The sequence below is a fragment of the Dermacentor silvarum genome, chromosome 2, assembly GCF_013339745.2.
Source record: "Dermacentor silvarum isolate Dsil-2018 chromosome 2, BIME_Dsil_1.4, whole genome shotgun sequence".
Taxonomy (NCBI): domain Eukaryota; kingdom Metazoa; phylum Arthropoda; class Arachnida; order Ixodida; family Ixodidae; genus Dermacentor; species Dermacentor silvarum.
In genome coordinates, this window is record NC_051155.1 from 27955977 (window position 1) to 27977636 (window position 21660).

The 21660-nt window shown below is 45.8% G+C and overlaps 1 protein-coding gene across 1 annotated transcript in view; it reads left to right on the forward strand.

The window, feature by feature from the left end:
- LOC119441382 (nodal modulator 2-like) overlaps positions 1-21660 on the forward strand; it is a 94183-nt gene that overhangs the window by 19018 nt on the left and 53505 nt on the right. Inside the window, exon 5 of the mRNA XM_037705993.2 lies at positions 14740-15722. Coding sequence (XP_037561921.1) covers positions 14740-15722 — 983 coding nt within the window. The remainder of the gene's footprint in view (positions 1-14739; positions 15723-21660) is intronic.

Here is a 21660-nt window from a genome sequence, read left to right on the forward strand (position 1 = left end):
ACGCCTTTTTTCCATCGTTATAGGCTGGTCAGGATAGCCATTGTCGAGGAAGTCTTCAGCTCAAGTTTTCGTGCGACAGCACTGGAGTATAAAAGCGGAATGCGAAATATATAGGCGAAACTGGGAACTTAAAAGGAAGACTACAACATCACCGCAATGATGTAACCAAGTGGCACACTGTGTCAAACGCACAGAGCATCGCGAAAAAACAGGACACGGTATTGATTGGAAATCGACTTTTGTCATCGAAAAGAAGAAATTATCATTCCGCTTGTTCCTTGAATCATTTGGATATAATCTACGGCCCACACGATTGACCGGACACGGGGACTCCCCCTGAGCTATACGCAAACGCATTACATCATTCGGCATGTATATAATAAAGACCATCATGGTATGTACCTAGTTCATTGTGAACAAGGCACCCGTATGGAGTGCAAAAACGTCAAAAACATTCTCGTTTTTGTTTTTTGGTTGGCGAGTGCTCGTTTTCTTCAACCATCTCGCAATTTTTATGCGTTATACACGGCATTTAGGTGTTTTTTCCCGATATCCTCGGCAAACTATGCGAGGAACATTGCTTATATTTCTTCGAAGTATGAAGCAATGTTCTGAGTGAAGAGCGATAAATGTTTTGTCTGTGTAGGTTCATTACAGAGTTTGTAGAAAGTTACTCATTCAAGTATTCCAGGGTGCCGTACTGCTACAAATGTAAATGTTTTCCACACTCATAAAACAACTGCACATTATAAGAACTTGAAACTTTGTCAGAATATGTAGAATTTTGAGTGAGATGCGTTGCTGAACATTCATGTTCCTGCTTTAAATGGAATTACTGCAGATAATTACTAAACCCTTATTTCTCGATGTGCTTAATGTACATCGTATGATATTCGTAATTTGTTTCTCCGGTGCCCTCGGTGAGCTAAACAAGGCATCTTGTTTATATCTGGGGAAAGCTAGAGGCATGGTATGGGTAATGTGCAGGGGATGTTTCAAATGAGTACATTAAATGTGCGTTTTCATGTAAATTACGTACGCAAGTGGTCCATAGCGTTATTAGTGTGTTTTACGAGTGGTGTTAAACTTATACTGCTGCACTGGCATAATTACAACTGAGGTCTAATTTTGCGAACATAAGGAGAACAACACGCCAAGTTTATGTACGATGGTAAATGCGTGTTGATCAAACACAGTTTTGAAACATCGCAAGCAAGCACTTGAAAATATCACGCTACTGTATTGGAGCGAGAGCCCTACTACTCCAGGTACAAACCCAGAAAACGTCTGGTTCCGCAAATCTGACCTTCAAGCTCAGCAAAGGTCAGACTGGGACTACCGGCGGCGGCTGCGTACGCCGCGCCCATGTCTTGAAAGCGATGTGGACAAAGTGCGGCGAGTGCTGGTATGCGCTGTGCTTTCGACGCTTAGTTCGCGTTGAAGCGAGAGGCAGCGTGAAGGTCAATTCACTCGCTGCTGCTGCTGCGCCGAGCAGCGTCTGTGTGTTGTCGTGTGGTGCAATTGTAGATGCGGTACTTGCTGACTGCGCTGAACAGTGTGGTTTAGCTTGGTTTAACCGCGTTGAACCACGGAAAATCTTTACCCAGGTTTCCCAATGTCCCAAGACAGCTCTGCGTTTCAGAAATTTTATACTTTGAAGGAATAAGCAGCACTTTAAAGGCAATGTGTCGCCAAGTTCTAACGTTAGTGGCTTATTTAGAAGCGTTACGAATAATTCTTGAACTCTCTTCTTTTTCTTGCGTGATATATTAGGCTCGCCTGGTGTTCTCACTGAACTAAAAAAGGCAGCTTCTTTATGTTTGGTAACTGTAAGGACCTGGTAATGGGTGATGTGTAGGTAAAGCTTAAAATAGATAGGTAATCAATAAATTTCCTATGCAAGTGCTGTAAAGCGTTATGAGTGTGTCTAACGAGCGGGGAAGAATTGAGACCGCTACCCTGGCACACTATGGTAAATGTTCTGGCGAAGTAACATGATTGGTGATGAATTGCTGGCTTTTTAAAAATTTATCCCAACACGAAGAGCTCCAAAACATTACACATGGGCATGGTTTCAAACAGAACAGTCATATACGGGCAACGTTTTCAAGCATACAATATAATTACAGGAAACTGAAACTTTTATTGCAACTGCTCGAAAGAAACAGCTTCGCTAGAAATGGGGTAGTAATTCTCCAAGGCCGCACACATCTGCTGTCTTTTTTTCTTGTGAATATTGCAAGTAATTTATGTGTATTGTGTTTTGTTGCGTATGACCTCAACAATGCTATTACGTTAACTAGCGATACATTCGTGCTGTAGACTTCAACACCAAGTAAAATTCTTTGTCTAATTATTAAAATCGTTTCTAGCAAATGTGTTTTTTTTATTATTATTGCACGCTGTACTACTACTACAGTGCGGTATCAGGGACCTCTGTGAGGCACTCATTGCCTTAGTACCTGCATCATCTTGAAATTTTGTATAGTTCCAAGAAATAAATGCAAATTAAAATAAGTTCTCGGGCCCTCATGGTTCACCATGTGTGACTGATAAATAGGCCATATAAAAATAACTAACAGACGCGTTTTCCGGGCTCTATCAGATAATATAACAGTAATTAGCAATTATATATACACTAAAACCCCGGTGATACGATCCCGGCTAGTACGAATTTCGGTGTGATACGAATTCGTAACATTCCCTGGCCGAAATACATTGCTCACAATATGAAAAATATCGGCTGTTTCGAACACGTTGCCGCGCCGCTGCAGATCATACGAACGCGTGATCAAAAGTGGCGGCAGCTGAGCCAGCGGAGCGACCGGCACAGACACGCGGCTATGTCACGCGGTTGTGCAAAAACGTCCGGTAAATTGAACGCGAAAGCATTTGCCACGGTTCATTCGAACATACCATGCACCGACAATGCTCTCAGCAGCACGCCAAATCGCGCGGCGCAGCCTCCGACCGGCATTGCTGCGGCACCGCCATAGAGTAAAAGTTTAGGAGAGACCCCTCAATGCCGCGCGCGAACAAAAAATAAAAAAAATAAAAAGAAAGCAAAAAAAAAAACGAGGCAGAAATTTTACCCTCTCTCATATGGCAAGGTCGCCGTTTCTGCGTTGCGCCAGAACATGCATGTACATGCCGACGTATCAGCCACGCGGAGAAAATGGCAGTGAACCCTTCTCTTTATGCTTCCTTTATTTTCTAGTCACGTGTTGACCTTGCACGCTGCGGCGCAGCGGGAAGCAGCGGCGGTGTCCCAGTCCAGTCAACAGAACTGCCCACGCCGGCAAACGCCCACTTACCGATAACGGCAGAAAACGAAACTTCAGAGAGCTGGCGTCGGGCCAGCCACTGAAGCGGCGGAGTTGCCGAGGCCAAATCCGCTTCCGTGCCGCCCTCCTCCCTCACCTTCCATGGTCTCCGTGTGCGCCCATCGCCGTGTCGGCGCCGTTCACACCCTGAAGTACCTTAAGTTTCGTGTTCTGCCGTTATCGGAAAGCCAGCATTGGCCGGTATGGGCAGTTTCGTGGCCCTCACTCGCTATGCTCTTGTGCGCCGCAATATTTCACGACTCGCACCGTTCGTGCATCATGCTATGGTGCACGAATAATTCAAAAATACGTCCTTGTTTTAATTCGAACGAATTTTCGGGCCCTTTCGAGTTCGAATTATCGAGATTCGACTGTACGTAGAAGTCAATGAGATTTAGGTCGGGACCGCGAAAACGCGACGTAGCAGCCGGGAAAACGCAGCAGCAAGAAAGGTATCAATGGGGTTCCACTATTAGGAATCTTTTCCGGTAAAAATAAGTTCATTTTTTCTCGATCTTGTGTAAGTTTTGATGATACGAGTTTCGAGTGATACGAATATTTCACGCGACCCGCAAGATTCGTATCACCGAGATTTTACTGTATATATATATATATATATATATATAGGGAGAGAGAGAGAGGAGCAGGTAGTTTGCGGTTTGCCCCCCCACTCGAGAAATAGTTGGTACGCCACTGGTCACAGCATGCTTTCTTGCTGTTCCAGAGAATTGCATTTATTGCAGGATGACCTAGCAGTGGTTAGTGCAAGCATGGGTCACCATACCGTTCGTCATTGTTGCAGAATTGGTTGATAAATGCAAAATATCAAACAGACTATGGACCGTACGGAGAACAACATGTTGTGCAGACAGCGATAAACTGCTGTCTGAGAGTGATGACGATAGACATAAAGTAAATAAATTTGCACTCTGTGAAGGTAAAGTTTGCTGGTTTCATCTTTTTTTTATTGCCAGAAATGGAGGCAGTGCTATGTTCTCATTGCTAAAAAAAAAATCAGTTGCACATTTCATTTCTACTTTGATTCGTAGCTCTGTCATTTCTGTTAGTTTTCTACTTTGAGTCCATAAAGATGAGTGTCCATTCAATTCAGGGGCATGTTAGAGTCGGGCAAATGCAGCCAAATGAACCAGCGCTGCATTTCAACGTTTTTCTGCATTTGTTTAATTTGGCCTGCCGTATAATTCGGCCAATTGGGTCAGTTCCATCAGGGTTGAATTAACGGAGCTAGACTGTATTAAAGAAAAAGTACCACGTATCCAGGTTTGACCAACATCATGTTTCGATGCATATCATCCACCTGCAGCATAGTAGAGTTAAACCTCGATGTAACGAACTTCAATATAACAAACTTCTTGATATAACAGTATTTAACTTTTTCTAACTTCTCGTCCATAGAACACCATGTATCTAGAGCCCCAGTTATAACAAAATGTGTTTATACACATTCAATATAACGAAATTTCACTGCAGCCACGAAGGAATACTGAGATAATAAGTGGAAACTTGCACGGGTGCAGATGGTCAAATGGTTGAAATACGAGCGGCTGCTTGCAGAAGCATCTCTCAAATTGTGCGCCCCTTGACGAAGATTGATTGCCAAAAGGGAATAGCGTCATGTTCCATATAAAGTCTAAGTGCAACAAGATCCTATTGCATCCCGCGTGCTGTATGCTTTGGGTGCGAATGAAAGTGTGCAAGGGTGAGCGGAGAAGGATGGTGGTTTGATTAGCGCAGTCTTCTCGTGCGAGCAAGGGGAAAGGGAGGAGCAGAGGTAGCTCGCAGTAACGTGATTAGGCATGCGCAGGGGAGGGGGGGCAGGTTTCCTTTTCTAGCGCAGCCGTGGCATTGCATGTCTGTCAGCGCAGCTGAGTGCAAGAGCAGCCCGTGCACCCTGTTTTAGAGGTAATCTGCCACATCTGGAAAGAGTGGGCATGCCAAGATGGCGTGGCATCATCTGCTTTGTTTTCCCCCCCCCTTTAGTACTGGAGATTGCATAATCTCAAATTTAGGAGAATCATTGATCCTTCTGTGCCTTCGTGCTGCTGGAAAAAAGTTCACTAGGAAGCCACTTCAAAGGTCATCCGTGCAGGCTCCGAGCTAGCGATCTCGTCTGCATTATCCTCTAAAGGCACCTCTTCAATGTGAGTGTCTACCACATCCTCTCTGCACGTTGGCACATCTTCACGTAGGGTACCTCAATGCGCGCACCCCCGGGCGCGGCGCATCGATGCACCCTAGCCTCCAGGGTCGGTAGTGGTGGCGGTCACTCCGAATGTTCGTCTCAACTGATGAGTTCCGGCTGTCCGGTCCACACACAGTGAGCCGGCAGTGACGCCATCCGCCCCATCTGCGGCTGCAGCTAGCGCTGCTCCGCCAACTCACAAGAAGGGGCCATCGACTTCTGGGCTGGTGGCCTCCAGAGCCTCGTCCCTCGAGGCGAGGCCTTCCCGTCAAACCAGCGCGTGTCCAGCGCCTCGCAAGAGGCAATGGACACAGCAACCGGCCAGACGGTGCCGTCAGCGCCTAAGGAGCCGCGAGAATATCCTGATCGCTCCAAAAAAGAAAAAGCCCGCATCACAGGGCCCGACAAGGGCTCTGTAAGTCAAGTTAGTCCCTTTTACACACAGCACAAAAAAAAAACACTTTCAACATGAATACACAAATAATACAATGGAACGTCAGAGGACTCCTACACAACCTCGATGATGTCAAAGAAATCCTACACAGGTTTAATCCTAAGGTGCTGTGTGTTCAAGAGACACACCTTAAATCTACACAATCCAACTTTCTCCGGCAATACGCCATTTTCCGGAAAGACCGAGACGACGCTCTTGCGCCATCCGGTGGTGTAGCAATAGTTGTAGACAGGTTCGTAGCTTGTCAACATGTACCCCTTCAGACGGCCCTTGAGGCAGTGTCAATTTGGGCAATTCTTTTTAATAAATTGGTCACTGTATGTTCTATATACATATCCCCACACTATATTCTTGGAAATACTGAGTTTTATAATCTTGTTCATCAGCTTCCAGAACCCTACATACTTGTTGGTGATTTTAACGCTCACAACACGTTGTGGGGAGATTCCTGATGTGACCCAAGAGGTCGTCTTATAGAAAACTTTCTTCTGAACTCTGTTGGGTGTCTCTTCAATGGGAAGGAGCCAACATATTACAATCTTTATCATAATTCTTACTCATCAATAGACCTGTCAATTGGCTCTGCCTCTCTTTTCCCCGATTTAAAATGGCGTGTGCTCAAAGATCCACTTGGAAGTGACCACTTCCCACTGGCACTGGACTTAAGTAATTTTAGCATAGATCATGCTGTATTATATTTTACCGCTTTTATTATTGACGCTGCAGAAAAGTTCATCCCTCAAACAAAAGGTCGTTCATGCAGAAGACGAGTTCCCTGGTGGAACGAGGACTGCAGGCAAGCTCGGAAAAAGCAAAACAAAGCCTGGGGCATTCTGCGCCGATACCCAACTGCAGAAAACCTTCTTCAATTCAAACAATCTAAATCACAGGGAAGGCGCACACGATGGCAGGCTAGGAGAGCAAGCTGGGGGAGGTTCCTGTCGGGAATAAATTCGTATACCCAAGAAACAAAAGTGTGGAATGCGCTCAGAAGGCTAAAGGGGTAGGACCGCATCCGCTGCCTTTGGTAAATAATCAAGGAAACAGGTTGGAAGACCAGGCAGACGCTCTCGGAACACATTTTCAGTATGTATCTAGCTTCGTGCACTATGCACATACATTCCTTAAACACAAAGAAATAGAAGAACGGAAGACACTGGACCGCAAATGCAGAGGAAACGAACTATACAACTGTCCATTCAACATTGCCGAGCTTAAAGCAGCATTGAACTCCTGCAAAAGCTCTGCGCCGGGAGCAGACAGGATTATGTATGACATGATCAAGAACATGCACACGGACACACAGATAACATTGCTCGCACTTCTTAATCACATTTGGGCAGCCGGACACCTTCCAGCGGCATGGAAGGAAGCTATCGTTGTCCCAGTTTTGAAACAGGGTAAAGACCCATCCTTGGTAACAAGCTACCGTCCGATAGCACTTACAAGCTGCTAATGTAAGCTTTTCGAAAAAATGATAAATCGCCGTCTTTTGCATTTCCTAGAATCAAACAACATGCTTGATCCCTACCAGTGTGGATTTCGAGAAGGCCGGTGCACAACCGACCATCTTGTGCGCATTGAAGCAAACATATGCAATTCATTTGCTCATAAACAATATTTCTTGTCAGTTTTTCTCGACATGGAAAAGGCCTATGACACCACATGGCGCTATGGCATTATCAGAGACTTATCAGGAATGGGTATCCGTGGCAACATGCTTAGCATAATTGAAAGTTATCTCTCACACCGCACTTTCCGAGTTAGAATTGGTGATGCCCTCTCTAGGGCATTTACACAGGAAACTGGGGTACTGCAGGGTGGCGTACTTAGCTGCACCCTTTTTATTGTTAAAATTAACTCTTTACATTCGTTTATCCCACAGAGTATGTTTTACTCAGTATATGTTGATGATCTGCAGATTGGATTTAAATCGTGTAACATTGCAGTCTGCGAGCGACACGTTCAGTTTGGATTGAACAAAGTCTCAACATGGGCAAATCAGAACGGCTTCAAGCTGAATCCACAGAAAAGCTCCTGCGTCCTCTTTACGAGGAAGAGGGGCCTTGTCCCAGAGCCCAGTATGCAGCTCCATGGTCAGCGCTTACCTCTGAACACACAGCATAAATTTCTTGGTGTCCTACTTGACTTTAAACTTACATTCATTCCACATATAAAGTATTTGAAAGCCAAATGTTTGAAAACAATAAACATTCTTAAAATTCTTACGCACACGACATGGGGCAGTGACAGGGGCTGCCTAATGAACTTATGCAGGAGCCTCTTACGGTCACGTCTGGACTATGGGTCTATGGTGTGTCACTCTGCCGCTCCAAGTGCATTGATCCTGTTCACCGTTTAGGCATTCGCCTGGCCACAGGCGCCTTCAGAACAAGTCCTATACAGAGTTTATACGTAGAATCTAATGAGTGGTCACTCCACCTTCAAAGAACATATATAAGCTTCACATATTTCCTCAAAGTGCAATCTCATCCTGAACACCCGTGTTATAAAACCGTTAACGATTTGATGTCTGCCACGCTATTTTAAAACCGACCTTCAATGAGAAAACTTTTTAAACTACACGTGAGGGAGTTGAGCGAGGAAATGAATGTCCCACTAGATTTGCACCCACTGATGGCTCCAGCAAGGCTGTCGCCACCGTGGCTATGGCAAATGATAAACTGCGACACATCATTTGTCGAAGTTACAAAGCACGCTCCAGCGGAACACATCAGAATGCACTTCCGAGAACTTCCAATCAAATACTCATGCCCAGAATTTTATACTGACGCATCAAAGTCCAATGCTGGCATGTCTTATGCAGCAATTGGTCCATCTTTCTCAGAATCTGATGTATTGCACCCCAAAACAAGTATCTTTTCCGCGGAGGCATGCGCATTAATGTCGGCTGTAAAACACATAAAGGCATAAAAACTCGAAAAAGCTGTCATATTTACAGACTCTCTAAGCGTAGTAGGAGCTTTAGTGTCTGTACCGAAACATAAAAATCCAATAATCAATTACCTTTACTGATTTCTGTGTACTATGTACGCATTACCAATATATCGTAATATGTTGGGTGCCAGGGCACAGAGGCATAGTGGGCAATACGCTTGCAGACGAACTTGCTACATCCATAACTACAAGAGCCTGCAACTCTACCGTAGCAATCCCTCCCACAGACTTGAAGCCTTTCTTGCGCAATAAGCTGAGAAACTCTTGGCAATCCATCTGGGACCGTGAAACCTCCAATAAACTTTATTTAATCAAGCCGCACCTACGAAACTGGCCATCGGTAACAAAATCTCAACAAACTGATGTCGTGCTTTGTCGACTGCGAATAGGACATGTGTACGGCACTCATTCTTACCTGCTGACTGGTGGTGAACCTCCACTCTGTGGTAGATGTGGTGAGAGGCTGACCGTTCTCCACGTCTTGGTGGAGGGTCGGGAACTAGAGGCTGAACTAAATAAGCACTTTCCTATAGCACACCGATGCCACATTCCCCTTCATCCGGCATTGTTTCTTGGAGCAGAACCAATTTTTGACCATAAATCAGTTTTACAATTTTTACAAGATGTCGACTTATTGCGCGTTATAAGCCCACGTGATTCGTAGCGCGTCCTCTTAATGGAGGATGCTGCTACGATAGTTGTGACCTGTATGGCACATGCCTCCTGGTCCTTGTGCTTAAGGGCCCTGGTGAGGCACTAGTGCTAACTCTTTCTAATACATCGTTTCTTCATAACATGTCATGTACCATCGTCAACTTGTAATGCATATATAATTGCGGGCATTTCAACAAATCTTTTAGGCCTCTCTACAGCCATGTTTTATCCACGTCCTAATATTAATTATTCATCCACTAATAGCAGCCTATTACCATAGCATTGGCCACATCTGGCCCTTGCGCCAATAAACCCCAATAATCATCAATAATCATCACTGATGAGTACGTCTGAGGTGGTTCGTCTTAAGCGGATTTTTTTTTTTTGCATTTAGTCTATGGAAAACCAAACAAACGTTCGCACGTTGTTCGTTATATGCGAGAATTCGGCTTAACCAAGTTCGTCTTAACGAGAGTTCACTGTACTTATTTGTATGAAAGGTTTAATTTTGATATAACGAGATTTCGAAATATTGAAGCAAATTGCCCATTTTACTTACTTCGTTATATTGAGGTTTAACTGTATATAAGATCTGTCTCTGCAGACATGTCTCCAGTGGACAGACTGGAAAACAGCTAAACAAATGTCTTGGCAACTATGTACAGTATAGACCACTTATAACGTAACCGCTTATAGTGCAGGACTGGATATAGTACGGTTTTTTCAGACTCCCGCTAATTTTCCCATAGCACTCCATGTACCGCTTAAAGTTCAGCCGCGTGAGACGAAATACCGGTTATAATGCGGCTTCCGCGGGAAAATCTCGGCGACAACGGCGGTAGCGAGCACGCTTCTCAACGAGGTGCGCCCACCGATGAGAGATACGGAGGAGGAGCATGAGGGCGATACGGAGGAGGAGCATGAGACGTGGAGCATGAGTCTAAGGACGATCAAATCGTCACCACGCGCCGTATGTGCGAGTGAAAGTGCGCGGGAGACGCGCGCTTTCATGGAGAGCAAACACGACTTCCATCGCGCGAAAGGCCCTGGGGGTACGGGAGGGAGGGTGGGGGTCGACGCTGTGCTGCGGCACCAAATGCGTATCGTGCAACCGGGCGCAAGGGGAACTGGCGACGCAATCTCCCACGCGAAAGGAGCAAAGTGGGAAGGCAGCGCGGGAGGGAGGGAGGGGGGGCGGCTTCTACTCTGCCAACAAATGCGTTCGCGCCTGTGCCGGCTATCGGTGTTGTCGGGCGCACCGTATCTTGAAAGCCATATCCACATGGCTCTGACCTTTGTATGCGCTGTGCTTACTCCGCTAGACCGCATGAACTTTCGCTCGCTGCTTTCGCTCGCTGCGACGGCCGCGTTTCCCCATGCCCGCATTTTGACAGTGGTTGTCTGTGGTCATCGAGTCAAACTTGTTAATTCAGTTAGTAAGCGAATGTGTCAATTTTATGCAGCTGATAAAACTACTATCCATACTCCTTAGAGCTCTCTACTAATTTGCTATCGCAATTGAAGCTTTGCCTTTCGGGCGAAAATGCGACATTTTTTAAATTATTACTTTGTCTGCTTCATGCGAAGATCGTGGGTACTTGGACATTAACCTTTCAACGTTCGTAAATTTAAACGGATGCAAACTCTTAGATGCTCGGATACGCGCGGCTGCTTGGTCTACATGTTTTGCATACGTGCAGGGCTTGAAAATTGTTGTTTTGGTTACAGTGCGGTACCGCTTGTAGTACAGATATTCACGACTCCGGCGACTTACGTAATAAGCGGTCTACACTGTATCAACATAATCTCAGTGTGTGCCACAATGAACTCACATTTGGCAGCACACTGTTTGAGCTGCCCATGTCATGTGCAGTCGATGTAGTACTGGTGCTTTATTGCACTCGAGATTTGACAGCAAGGGAAATAATGGTGGCACTATATATCAAGAATGAAAATATTTGCTCTTTGTCAGCTGTCATTCAAGAGTTGTCGATTGTGCTCGTGGGGGACAGAAAGATAGCGCTTTTGGAAGAGTGACTGTTTTGTGACCTGCATTTTTATTATGTTTTTGCTGTTGTTTTCTTCCATTTCACTTTAGTTTTTCAATTAGTTTTCAGTGATCTTTGATTTCAACTAGCTTTATAATGGCAGTAATGAGATTTAATTTCACTGACCATTGCACAAAGTGTGCAAGCATGATCCCTTTAAAAACGTTACTGTTGCCGACTGATAATTCAGACTTGGTGGGGACCGCCTTAATGTCCAAATACAGTGTAGACCGCTTCTAACGTAAGTCGCCGGAGTCGCGAATATCTGCACTATAAGCGGTACCGCACTATAACCAAAAGAACAATTTTTAAGCACTGCACGTATGCAAAGCATGTCGACCAAGCATGTATACGAGCTTTGTACTATCGCGCGCACATCGCGATTACGTTTTTGGCAGTGAGCTGGCAAAAACATAATCGCGATGTAGCCGGTGCTCTTCAAGCTCGACAGCTTTGCACCAAGTCAAAACGAAAGAACTGTTTGCCGCAACCGCTGCGGAAAAAACGTTGACCGCTATCGGCACGATTACGAACAGCGACTTTGCGGTGCTGAAGGGACGCGCCCGACGCACGCACTGAGTCTGGACGAATTAACTACCATTCGCGGCAACAACTGCAGTCGAAACCGCGGTCGCTATCTATGCGATCATCGATGGCAACTACGCAGTTTTCTAGGCACGCGGCCGAAGCGCGTACCGAGTAAAAACGAAACTACTGTTCGCCGCAAACGCTGCGGAGAAAACCGCAGCCGCTATCGACGCGATCGTGGATGACGACTACGCAGTTACGAATGCCCGCGACCAACACGGTGTTATACGCGGCGGTAAACGCAAGAATTCCGACTTTAAAGACACAAATAGGCTCGAAGCGTTCCGGCGTTGCTGTCATTCACGTACGATTTCAACTGATGGCTGTGGCGATGTGGACTCCGCCGCTTCATTTCGGTTGGATGCTAACGCCGTTCTTGCTCTTTTGCGTCGCACATTTGCGGCGCTCCTCGCTCACTGAGCACCGAAAGTAGTCCGGATTAACCGATGTGCGGCCAAATAAGTCCGAAATAACGAGAGTTTGATTGCATTGAATAATGCATACGCCAGCCGGCAGCACGCATCTTGTTAAGAAGTGTGCTTGCTGCCACCTTTGTCGGCGAGATTTTCCCGCGGAAGCCGCATTATAACCAGTATTTCGTCACACGTGGCTGCACTGTAAGCGGTATGCGTATACATGGAGTGCTATGGGAAAATTAATGGGTGTCTGAAAAGACCGTACTATATCCGGTCCTGCACTATAATCGGTTATGTTATAAGTGGTCTATACTGTAGTTGGGAGTCCGAAATAGTGGATTTGCCAGAAAATAAGTGATTTGGTTCCACAAGTGACCAAAAAGGTTGGCAACGCGATAATGCATGCACATATGCTTGCATGCTACCTGGGCAGTCTGTTTTTGACCATTGTCATGCTGTCGCTGCTAATTGGACGAAAGAATAATCAATGCATGCACCAAATCTCTGTGCTCTCCTGCAGGAGACAGAACAGGACAGAGAACATGCGGCTTTTGTAGATGCTGCATGGGTCAGAGAAAAGAAAGCCTTTACGGCAGTAGTAGTAGATGCAGATGGACTCACTCGGGATGCTATTACAATCATGACTAAAGAAGCGACAGTGGCAGAACATGTAGCGATAGCATTGGCTTTAAGGAATAATAAGTGGACGCGAATTTACAGTGACTCTAAGATGGCTATTAGACATTTTACCAAAGGCTTTGTAACGAAAAGGGCTGCCCAGCTGATCGGTGAGATGGACAGCCAAGGGATCGAAATCCGCTGGTTTCCTGCACACGTGGGGTCTGTCGATCCATCTCGGAGGAATTTGAACGAGGTGGCTAACGCAGCTGCACAAGGACTTACTATCCGTGCACTACGCGACAAGGACCCCAATAATATGCTGGAGGAGAACAGGGACCGATTACTTACATATAATGAAGTCACGAAGCATTACTACATGAACAGAAGGGAATTCCCAGTGCCACACGCTAAGCTCAATAGAGCTCAAGTGGTGACTCTGAGATTGTTACAGACAAGAACTTATCCTAGTCCAAACTTTATTAACAAGCTATATCCAGAAAGAGAGGTACCAATCAATTGCGAAAAGTGTAATGGCATCATTACTCTGGATCATATGCTTTGGCAATGTCCTGTGGCTTTCACAGACTGCGACAAGGAAAGAGACTGGTGGCGGCGAGTGCTTCACAGTGGAGTGCTTTTAGATCAAGTACAGGCTGTCCAGAAGGCCCACGACACGGCGGTAAGGTTAAACCTTACTGTCCCGACGTGGGAGCCGCCTGCGTCATCCTAAGAGTTGATCTTCAGGACCTGAATAAAGTTTATCATACCATACCAAATCTCTGTTCCCTCTCAACTTGAAGAGAAGTTGACAGTGTCCAAGTAGCCGTATGATTGCGGATTTTTTCATGACACTTTTCATCCCGCACAATTTTTTTACTTCACTGCCCTCACTGAGGCAGACACTGAGGATGGAATTGACACTATTTTAACCTGCTTGATGATTCTGAGCGACGAAATTTTGTAACAGCTGTAAAAGATGTCCCCCTAAACCGCGTCACCATTGGACATGTAAAGGAACAGATAGTAGGCATGCGAAACACAAGCAGCATGCTACAAATACCACAGCCTTTAGTACTGAGTGGCTTAGCTTGTCTTGTTGCTTGGGTGCAGTCGGCGGTTACGGGATCAACTTGGCTTTCTACGTTCAGTTTCAGTGTGCAGGAGGCAAATCCAAACAAAAACATTGCTCTTTTTGCTTGACTAGTGGCTGAATTAGCATGCAGTTGTGCATGCAGAATCTATATTATCGAACAGCGCACTGTAAGGCATTCTTATACATTAATACATCAATGGGGTGAGTGGCGGTGCCGCAAAGCTGTCCTATTTAATAGTAATTATTGATCAGTGACTATCAGTTGCTAGACTGTGCACGGTCCTGTAGTGTTATTGGTGTGTCTTAGTTTTCATCATTTGTGCTGTAAGAATAACGAAACCATTACCAACTTCCCCATTTTACCTTTGTCCAACCTTGCAGGTCCAGGGCTTCAGCGTGAGTGGCAAGGTTCGTGTCTCTGAAAAAGGACCCGGCGTGCCTCAGGCCGAAGTTTTCCTGGGCGGCAGCAGAGCAGCAACCACTGATGCCTCGGGCACATTCCACCTCGAGAACATGAAAGCCGGCCAGTATGTCATCCACGTCAAAGCACCCGGTATGACCTTCGATCCATTCCCCGTACGGGTGTCGCCCAACACACCCGAGCTTCCCGCCGTAGTGGCCTCCCAGTTTGAAGTGTGTGGCACCATTGAGGGTGCAAGCCGACGGATCATCATAGAAGGTGGCAAAGAGCCATCAACAGTCATCGCGGACTCCTCTGGGAAATTCTGCACTGCCCTTAAGGCCGGCAAGTATGTCCTGCGACCTTTTGTTGGCAAGGAGGAGGAGTCGTCTGGCCTGCGCTTTGTCCCTGCCGAGATGTCGCTGGACATTCCTGTTGCCAAGGCAAGCGAAGTGGCCTTCACGAGATTCAGGGCCGAGATCCAAGGCAAGGTGGCCTGCATCCGGGAGTGTGGGTCGGGTCTCAAGGTGTCCCTGCGTTCCACCAGCTTGCCAGAGGATGCTGAGACGGTCACGGCTGAGGTACAGCCGGACGGGAGCTTCCACTTTGCCAGTCTGTCCGTGGGGAAGTACAGGCTCTGGGTGGACCGCCCAGAATGGTGCTGGGAGCACGACCGAGTTGGTGGCAAGCTTCATGCCGTCGACAAGGCTGTCTCGCGTGTGACGCTGCAGCAGACAGGCTTCCGGGCTACTGTGGTGTCGAGCCATGCCACTCGTGTCGAGGTGGTTCACATCGACGACAGCGCCGCCGCCCTGAACCTGGAAGTCCCCGCGGGCTCATCGCAGCACTGCCTTCCCAAACAAGGAATGTACGCCGTCCGACCAGTCGGATGCCACGAGTTCAGGGAGAAGGACCTCCGCTTCGACACATCTCAGCCCGCTGTCATCACTCTGACTGTGGCCAGGTAAGGAAGGCATAGCGGGTTTGGTCCTCTGGCACATGAAGATGCCTCTACAATTGAGCAACTGTTCAAGTGCCATGGGTTTGGCACTAGGCTGCAGTGATTCTCTTGTTTTAATTGTGATTGAGAGATTGTAATTGAGATTGATTGAAAGAGTCGCAAGACTTCGAAGAAGACTTGCTTCTCTTGTTCTAGGGCCCACAGAGCAATGAGGTTGGTCTTAATGGATTTCTTGAATCATGCACAGGGAACTAATACCCATTTTAGCAAAATCTGAGGAACCTCCAAAGAAAAAAACCATGATAAAAGAAACTATAGACCTTATACCAGGTGGTATTTTCTTTTTTATTGTGGTAGCAATTACGTATCATCATCAGCCTATATTTTATGTCCACTGCAAGACGAAGGCCTCTCCTCGCGATCTCCAATTACCACTGTCTTGCGCTAGCGTATTCCAACTTGTGCCTGCAAATTTCCTAACTTCATCATCCCACCTAGTTTTCTGCCGTCCTCGACTGCGCTTCCCTTTTCTTGGTATCCATTCTGTAATTCTATTGGTCCGCCGGTTATCCATCTTACGCATTACATGGCCTGCCCAGCTTCATTTCTTTCTCTTAATGTCAACTAGAATATCGGCTATGCCCGTTTGCTCTCTGATCCAAACTTCTCTCTTCCCGTCTTAATGTTAGGCCTATCATTTCTCGTGCCATCGCTCTTTGAGCAGTCCTTAACTTGTTCTCGAGCTTCTTTGTTAACCTCCAAGTTTCGGCCCCATATGTTAGCATCGGTAAAATGCAATGATTGTACACTTTTCTTTTTGACGACAGTGGTAAGCTCCCAGTCAGGATTTGGCAATGCCTGCCGTATACACTCCAACCCAATTTTATTCTTCTGTAAATTTCTTTCTCATCTGTATATACAGTTGAATCTCGATAATTCAAACTCAAAGGGGCCCGAAAACTTATTCGAATTAAAAGGAGTTCGAATTAGAAGAAGGACATATTTCTGAAGTATTCGTGCACTATAGCATGATGCACGAGTGGTGCGAGTCGTGAAATATCGCGGCATGCAAGCTCATAGCAAGCGCAGGTCCCGAAACTGCCCACGCCGGCTAACGCTCGCTTCCTGATAACGGCAAAAAACGAAGCTTCAGGGAGCGGGCGGCGCCGGCACATTGGTGCGCGCAGAGACCGTTTAAGGTGAGGGAAGAGGGCGGGAGGAAAGCGGATTTGGCCTCGGCAACTCCGCCGCTTCGGTGGCTCCCCGCGCCCTCCCTCTCAACACCCTCGTAGCCCCCTCACCTTCGACTGTCTCCGTGCGCGCTCGCCACCGTGCCAGCGCCAGCTTAGCCCGCTCCCTGAAGTTTCGTTTTCTGCTGTTATCGGGAAGCGAGCGTTTGCTGGCGTGGGCAGTTTCGTTGGCTGGATTGCGCCTCCGCCGCTGCTTCCCTCTGCGCTGCAGCCGCAGCGTGCAAGGTCAACACGTGACTAGAAAATAAAGGAACCCTTCTTTGAGGAGAAGGGTTCACTGCCATTTTCTCCGCGTGGCTGAGATGTCGACACTAGAGTGTGCTAGAATACGGTTGTCTAGAACACTCTAGTCGGTTAGTACATGTGTGTTCCGGTGCCATGCAGAAACGGCGACCTTGCAATTTGAGAGAGGGTGAAATTTCCACTGCGGGTTCTTTTTTCCCCCTTCCTTCGCACGCGGCATAGAGGTGTCTCTCCTGAGCTTTTGCTCTATGGCAGTGTCGGAGCAATGCTGGTCAGAGGCGCCACCACGTGGCACGTGGGACCATAGCGCCAGTTCGAATAAACAGGCAGTTCGAATTAAGCGTCTTCGAATTAACGAGATTCGATTGTATCATAATCGGCTGCCACACGAAGATGAAGCTTTGCAGCTGATGATGATATATACAGATGAGGAAGATGTGAAATGGATGATGATACATCAAAACCTCGTTAATTCGACCCTCGTTAATTCGACCCTCGTTAATTTAATTCAGACTCGTCCTCTGATCCCGGCCGGCGTATGCATTATTCAATGCAATAAAACCCTCGTTAATTCAGACTTATTTGGCCGCACATCGGTTAATTCGGACAACTTTCGGAGCTAGGCGAGCGAGGAGTGCCGCGAATGTGTGACCTAAAAGAGCAAGAACGGCGCTAGCGTCCAACCGAAACGAAGCAGCGGAGTCCGCATCGCCATAGTCTTCAGCTGAAATCGTATGTGAATGACGGCAACGCCGGAATGCTTCGAGCCTATTTGTGTCTTTAAAGCCTGTATTCTTGCGTTTACCGCCATGCATAACACCGCATTGGCCGCGGGCTTTCATAATTGCGTAGTCGTCATCCACAATCGCGTCGATAGCGGCCGCGGTTTTCTCCGCAGCAGTTCCGCCGAACAGTAGTGTCGTTTTTACTCGCTATGCACGTCGGCCGTGAGACTAAAAAAACTGCGTAATCGCCATCCATGATCACGTTGATAGCGACAGCGATTTAGTCCTCAGTTGCAGCGAATGGCAGTTTCGTTCAGACTCGGTGCACGCGCCCGTTTCAGTCGCGTCAATAGCAGCCACGGTTTCCTCCACAGCGGTTGCGGCAAACAGTTGTTTCGTTTTAACTCAGTGCAAAGCTGTCGAGGTTGAAGAGCGCCGGCTACATCGCGATAGTACAAAGCATGTCGCAAATGAAGGCGTGCGCCGCGGCCGTGCTGCGAAGAAAGTCGCGAGGCCTCGATCGAAGCTGCGAGAGCCAATGAGTCGCGAGATGACGAGAATTTCTGCTTGTTCTCGGCTTTTGTGCGCAATAGTAACAGGAGTTGCACACTCATTCACTAAATAAAAGCTCATTGACGTGGTAAGCATTTGCTTATTGTTTTCTAGATACCCTCGATAACTCGACATTCGGTTAATTCGGACATTTTTTTCGGTCCCGTGCAATCCGAGTTAACGAGGTTTTACTGTATATAGAGATGGTGAAAATGAAAGCCAGGAATTTGTTGCGCTCACACTAATTCTCTCTTGCTGTGGAAGCGGCCGCCTGGCCACGCGGGAGTTTTATGAAATGCGCCGGGTATATGGTTTAAACGTGTGCTAACAAATGTTTACAAGTTGTAATACTGTCACCATGTAACTCCAACATGACTGTGGCAATAAATTTGACTTGACTTTGATATCTAAAGCTGCATATTTTTGCGACCACCAGCCTGAATTGGTCTGCTTTTACCCTTACTGCGTCTAGGTTGACCTGTTTCTTGTTGACTAATTTTACTCTCTCTCTTTAATTTGAGAGAAATTCTAGACCTCACTAACCTATGGTCACTTCACTTTAACCTATCGAACACTTCTACATCCTGCACTATGCTGGGCTCAGCACAGAGTATGAAATCTATTTCATTCCTTGTTTCTCCATTAGGGCTTTTCCAGGTCCACTTCCTGTTGCTGCGCTATGCACGGGAGAGTACAGGTTGCGCATCACACACGCTGTCTCATTACGTCAGAGTAAAATCCGTAAACTGCATAGAGTTACTGTTGCAGAGAGCCAGTTGCATTTTTTTCTCGCGCTAGTCTGCGAGGTGGCTTTGCGCTGGCACTCGTGGCAAGTATGCGTTAATCATAAAGTGTGCTTGCTTTAAACACATGTGCGATAGCAAAACATTCTATTCTCTCCAAAAATTACAGCAGGGCTGTTCAGTCGTGGGACTGCGCATGAGCAAAGTTAGGGTGCGATTATCATAGGGGGGAAAACAAGAATCCAAATTTTCAAGAGCGAAGTGCAGGGGCATGTATTATGTGAGTGCATTCATTATGCAAGTGCAATCAGTATTTATTTATTTATTTATTTATTTATTTATTTATTTATTTATTTATTTATTTATTTATTATACCCTCAAGGTACAGTTGTACATTGCAGAGGGGAGGGGCAAGGTAAATACAGAGGCAAATCACACAATCGTTGATTATAGAAAAAAATACAAGTACAAATAAGCAAAAACTGTCCAAAAAAACGTCAAGCTAAATGCGTTGATATCAATAAACAATAAAAAGAACAAGAAGAAATAAGGAAGGAAGACAAAAAAAAGAATAAAAAAGAATTGTCCTGGAAATGTTAGATAAATACTTGATGCAATACCTGGGAAAAAACATGGCAGAACATCGCAAAACGTGGTATACAAAATGATAAGAATGGTAAATAGAAACTTGGTAAGCGTAGCAAAAATACACGGCGTAACAAAAAGAAAAGAAACGAAAAAGAAGCATCATATAAAAATACAAGCCATAACTTAAAATTATGGCATAAGAACAGATATTATGCAGAACAAGCAATCGCGACATTAATTTATAAAATGAAACTTTGAAGTGTGGTTTTAAAGTTATTAGTGTCAATTATGCTTGTAAGTGATGCGGGTAAGTTATTCCAATCTTTGCTCGTTTGGGGAAGAAATGAATATGAAAAGCGGACGGTGTTGCAGCGCGGAATGTTTACCTTTTGGCGGTGGTCAGTGCGAGATGAAATGTATGGTGGTGGTTGAACAAAGATTGAACGTAAATATGCGTTGTGGTAGTAGATTTTATGGAAAAGACATAGGCGAGATAGTTTTCTGCGGGTTGATAACAGCGGGAGGTGTAGGAGAGCTTTCATGTTAGTGACACTTGCAGTTCTTTGGTAGTTGGTGAGAATGAAACGGGCTGAGCGATTCTGTATTGCCTCTAGAGAATGTGTGAGGGTGTCATGACCAGGGTCCCATACTGATGATGCGTACTCAAGCTGTGGACGAATGTAAGTTGTGTACAATAAGAGTTTTAGCGATGATGGTGCTAGGGAAAATTTCCGACGAAAGTATCCCAGTGTACGAGTGGCCTTAGAGGTTATGTGGTCAATATGAGTTTTCCAGGATAGATTGCTGGCAATGTGAACCCCCAAGTATCGGTACGACGTTACACATTCTAGTGGGATGTTGTTTAGCGTGTAGGTGGGGCAGATCACGTTAGTACGAGAAATCCTCATAGTCTTACACTTTTTAATGTTTAGTTCCATGCGCCACGTACGACACCACTCATTTATGTTATTGAGATCCTCCTGAATTGCTAGAATATCTGAGGGATTAGTTATTTTACGATACAAGACGCAATCATCCGCAAATAGGCAAATGTTCGAGGAAACGTGAGTGGGCAAGTCATTAATGTAAATTAGGAATAATAAAGGACCGAGCACGGACCCTTGCGGGACACCGGAGTCAACTGGAGCTAGAGGCGAGTTCGCGTCATTGGTGGTTACAAATTGAACACGTGATGTCAGAAACGCGCGAATCCAATTAATTATGGCAGGGTCTATGTTTAGGACGTTTAATTTATGAAGAAGCAATGCATGGTTCACTTTGTCAAATGCTTTAGCAAAGTCAAGAAATATACAGTCTGTTAAAAAACCAGAATCTAAATTGGCATGTAGGCCATTAGTGAAGAGGATAAGTTGAGTGTCACAGGAGAAGTTTTTACGGAATCCATGCTGCATAACTGTGAAGAAGTTGCTATTTTCAAGAAAATTAACTAGATGCGTATATATTATATGTTCCATAACTTTACATGGTACAGATGTAAGTGAAATAGGTCTGTAGTTCTCTGGATCATGGGTTGGTCCAGTTTTGTGGATGGGGATTACTTTGCCAATTTTCCAATCAAACGGTAAGGTGCCAGAGTTGTAAGATTGCGAGTAAATACATTCTAGTATAATTGAACAGTATTCCACAGTGTTTTGTAAGAATGTAGTATTAATTTCGTCTACCCCACATGATGCTTTAGGTTTTAATTTCTGTATTATGGCTTTGATACCGGTTGAGTCGAAAATGATGGGATCCATGAAGTGGTAGTTAGTTGAATTTATCTCAGGCATCGGATCAGGAATCTGAGGTGATGAGAATGACTGAGTGAAGGTATTGTTAA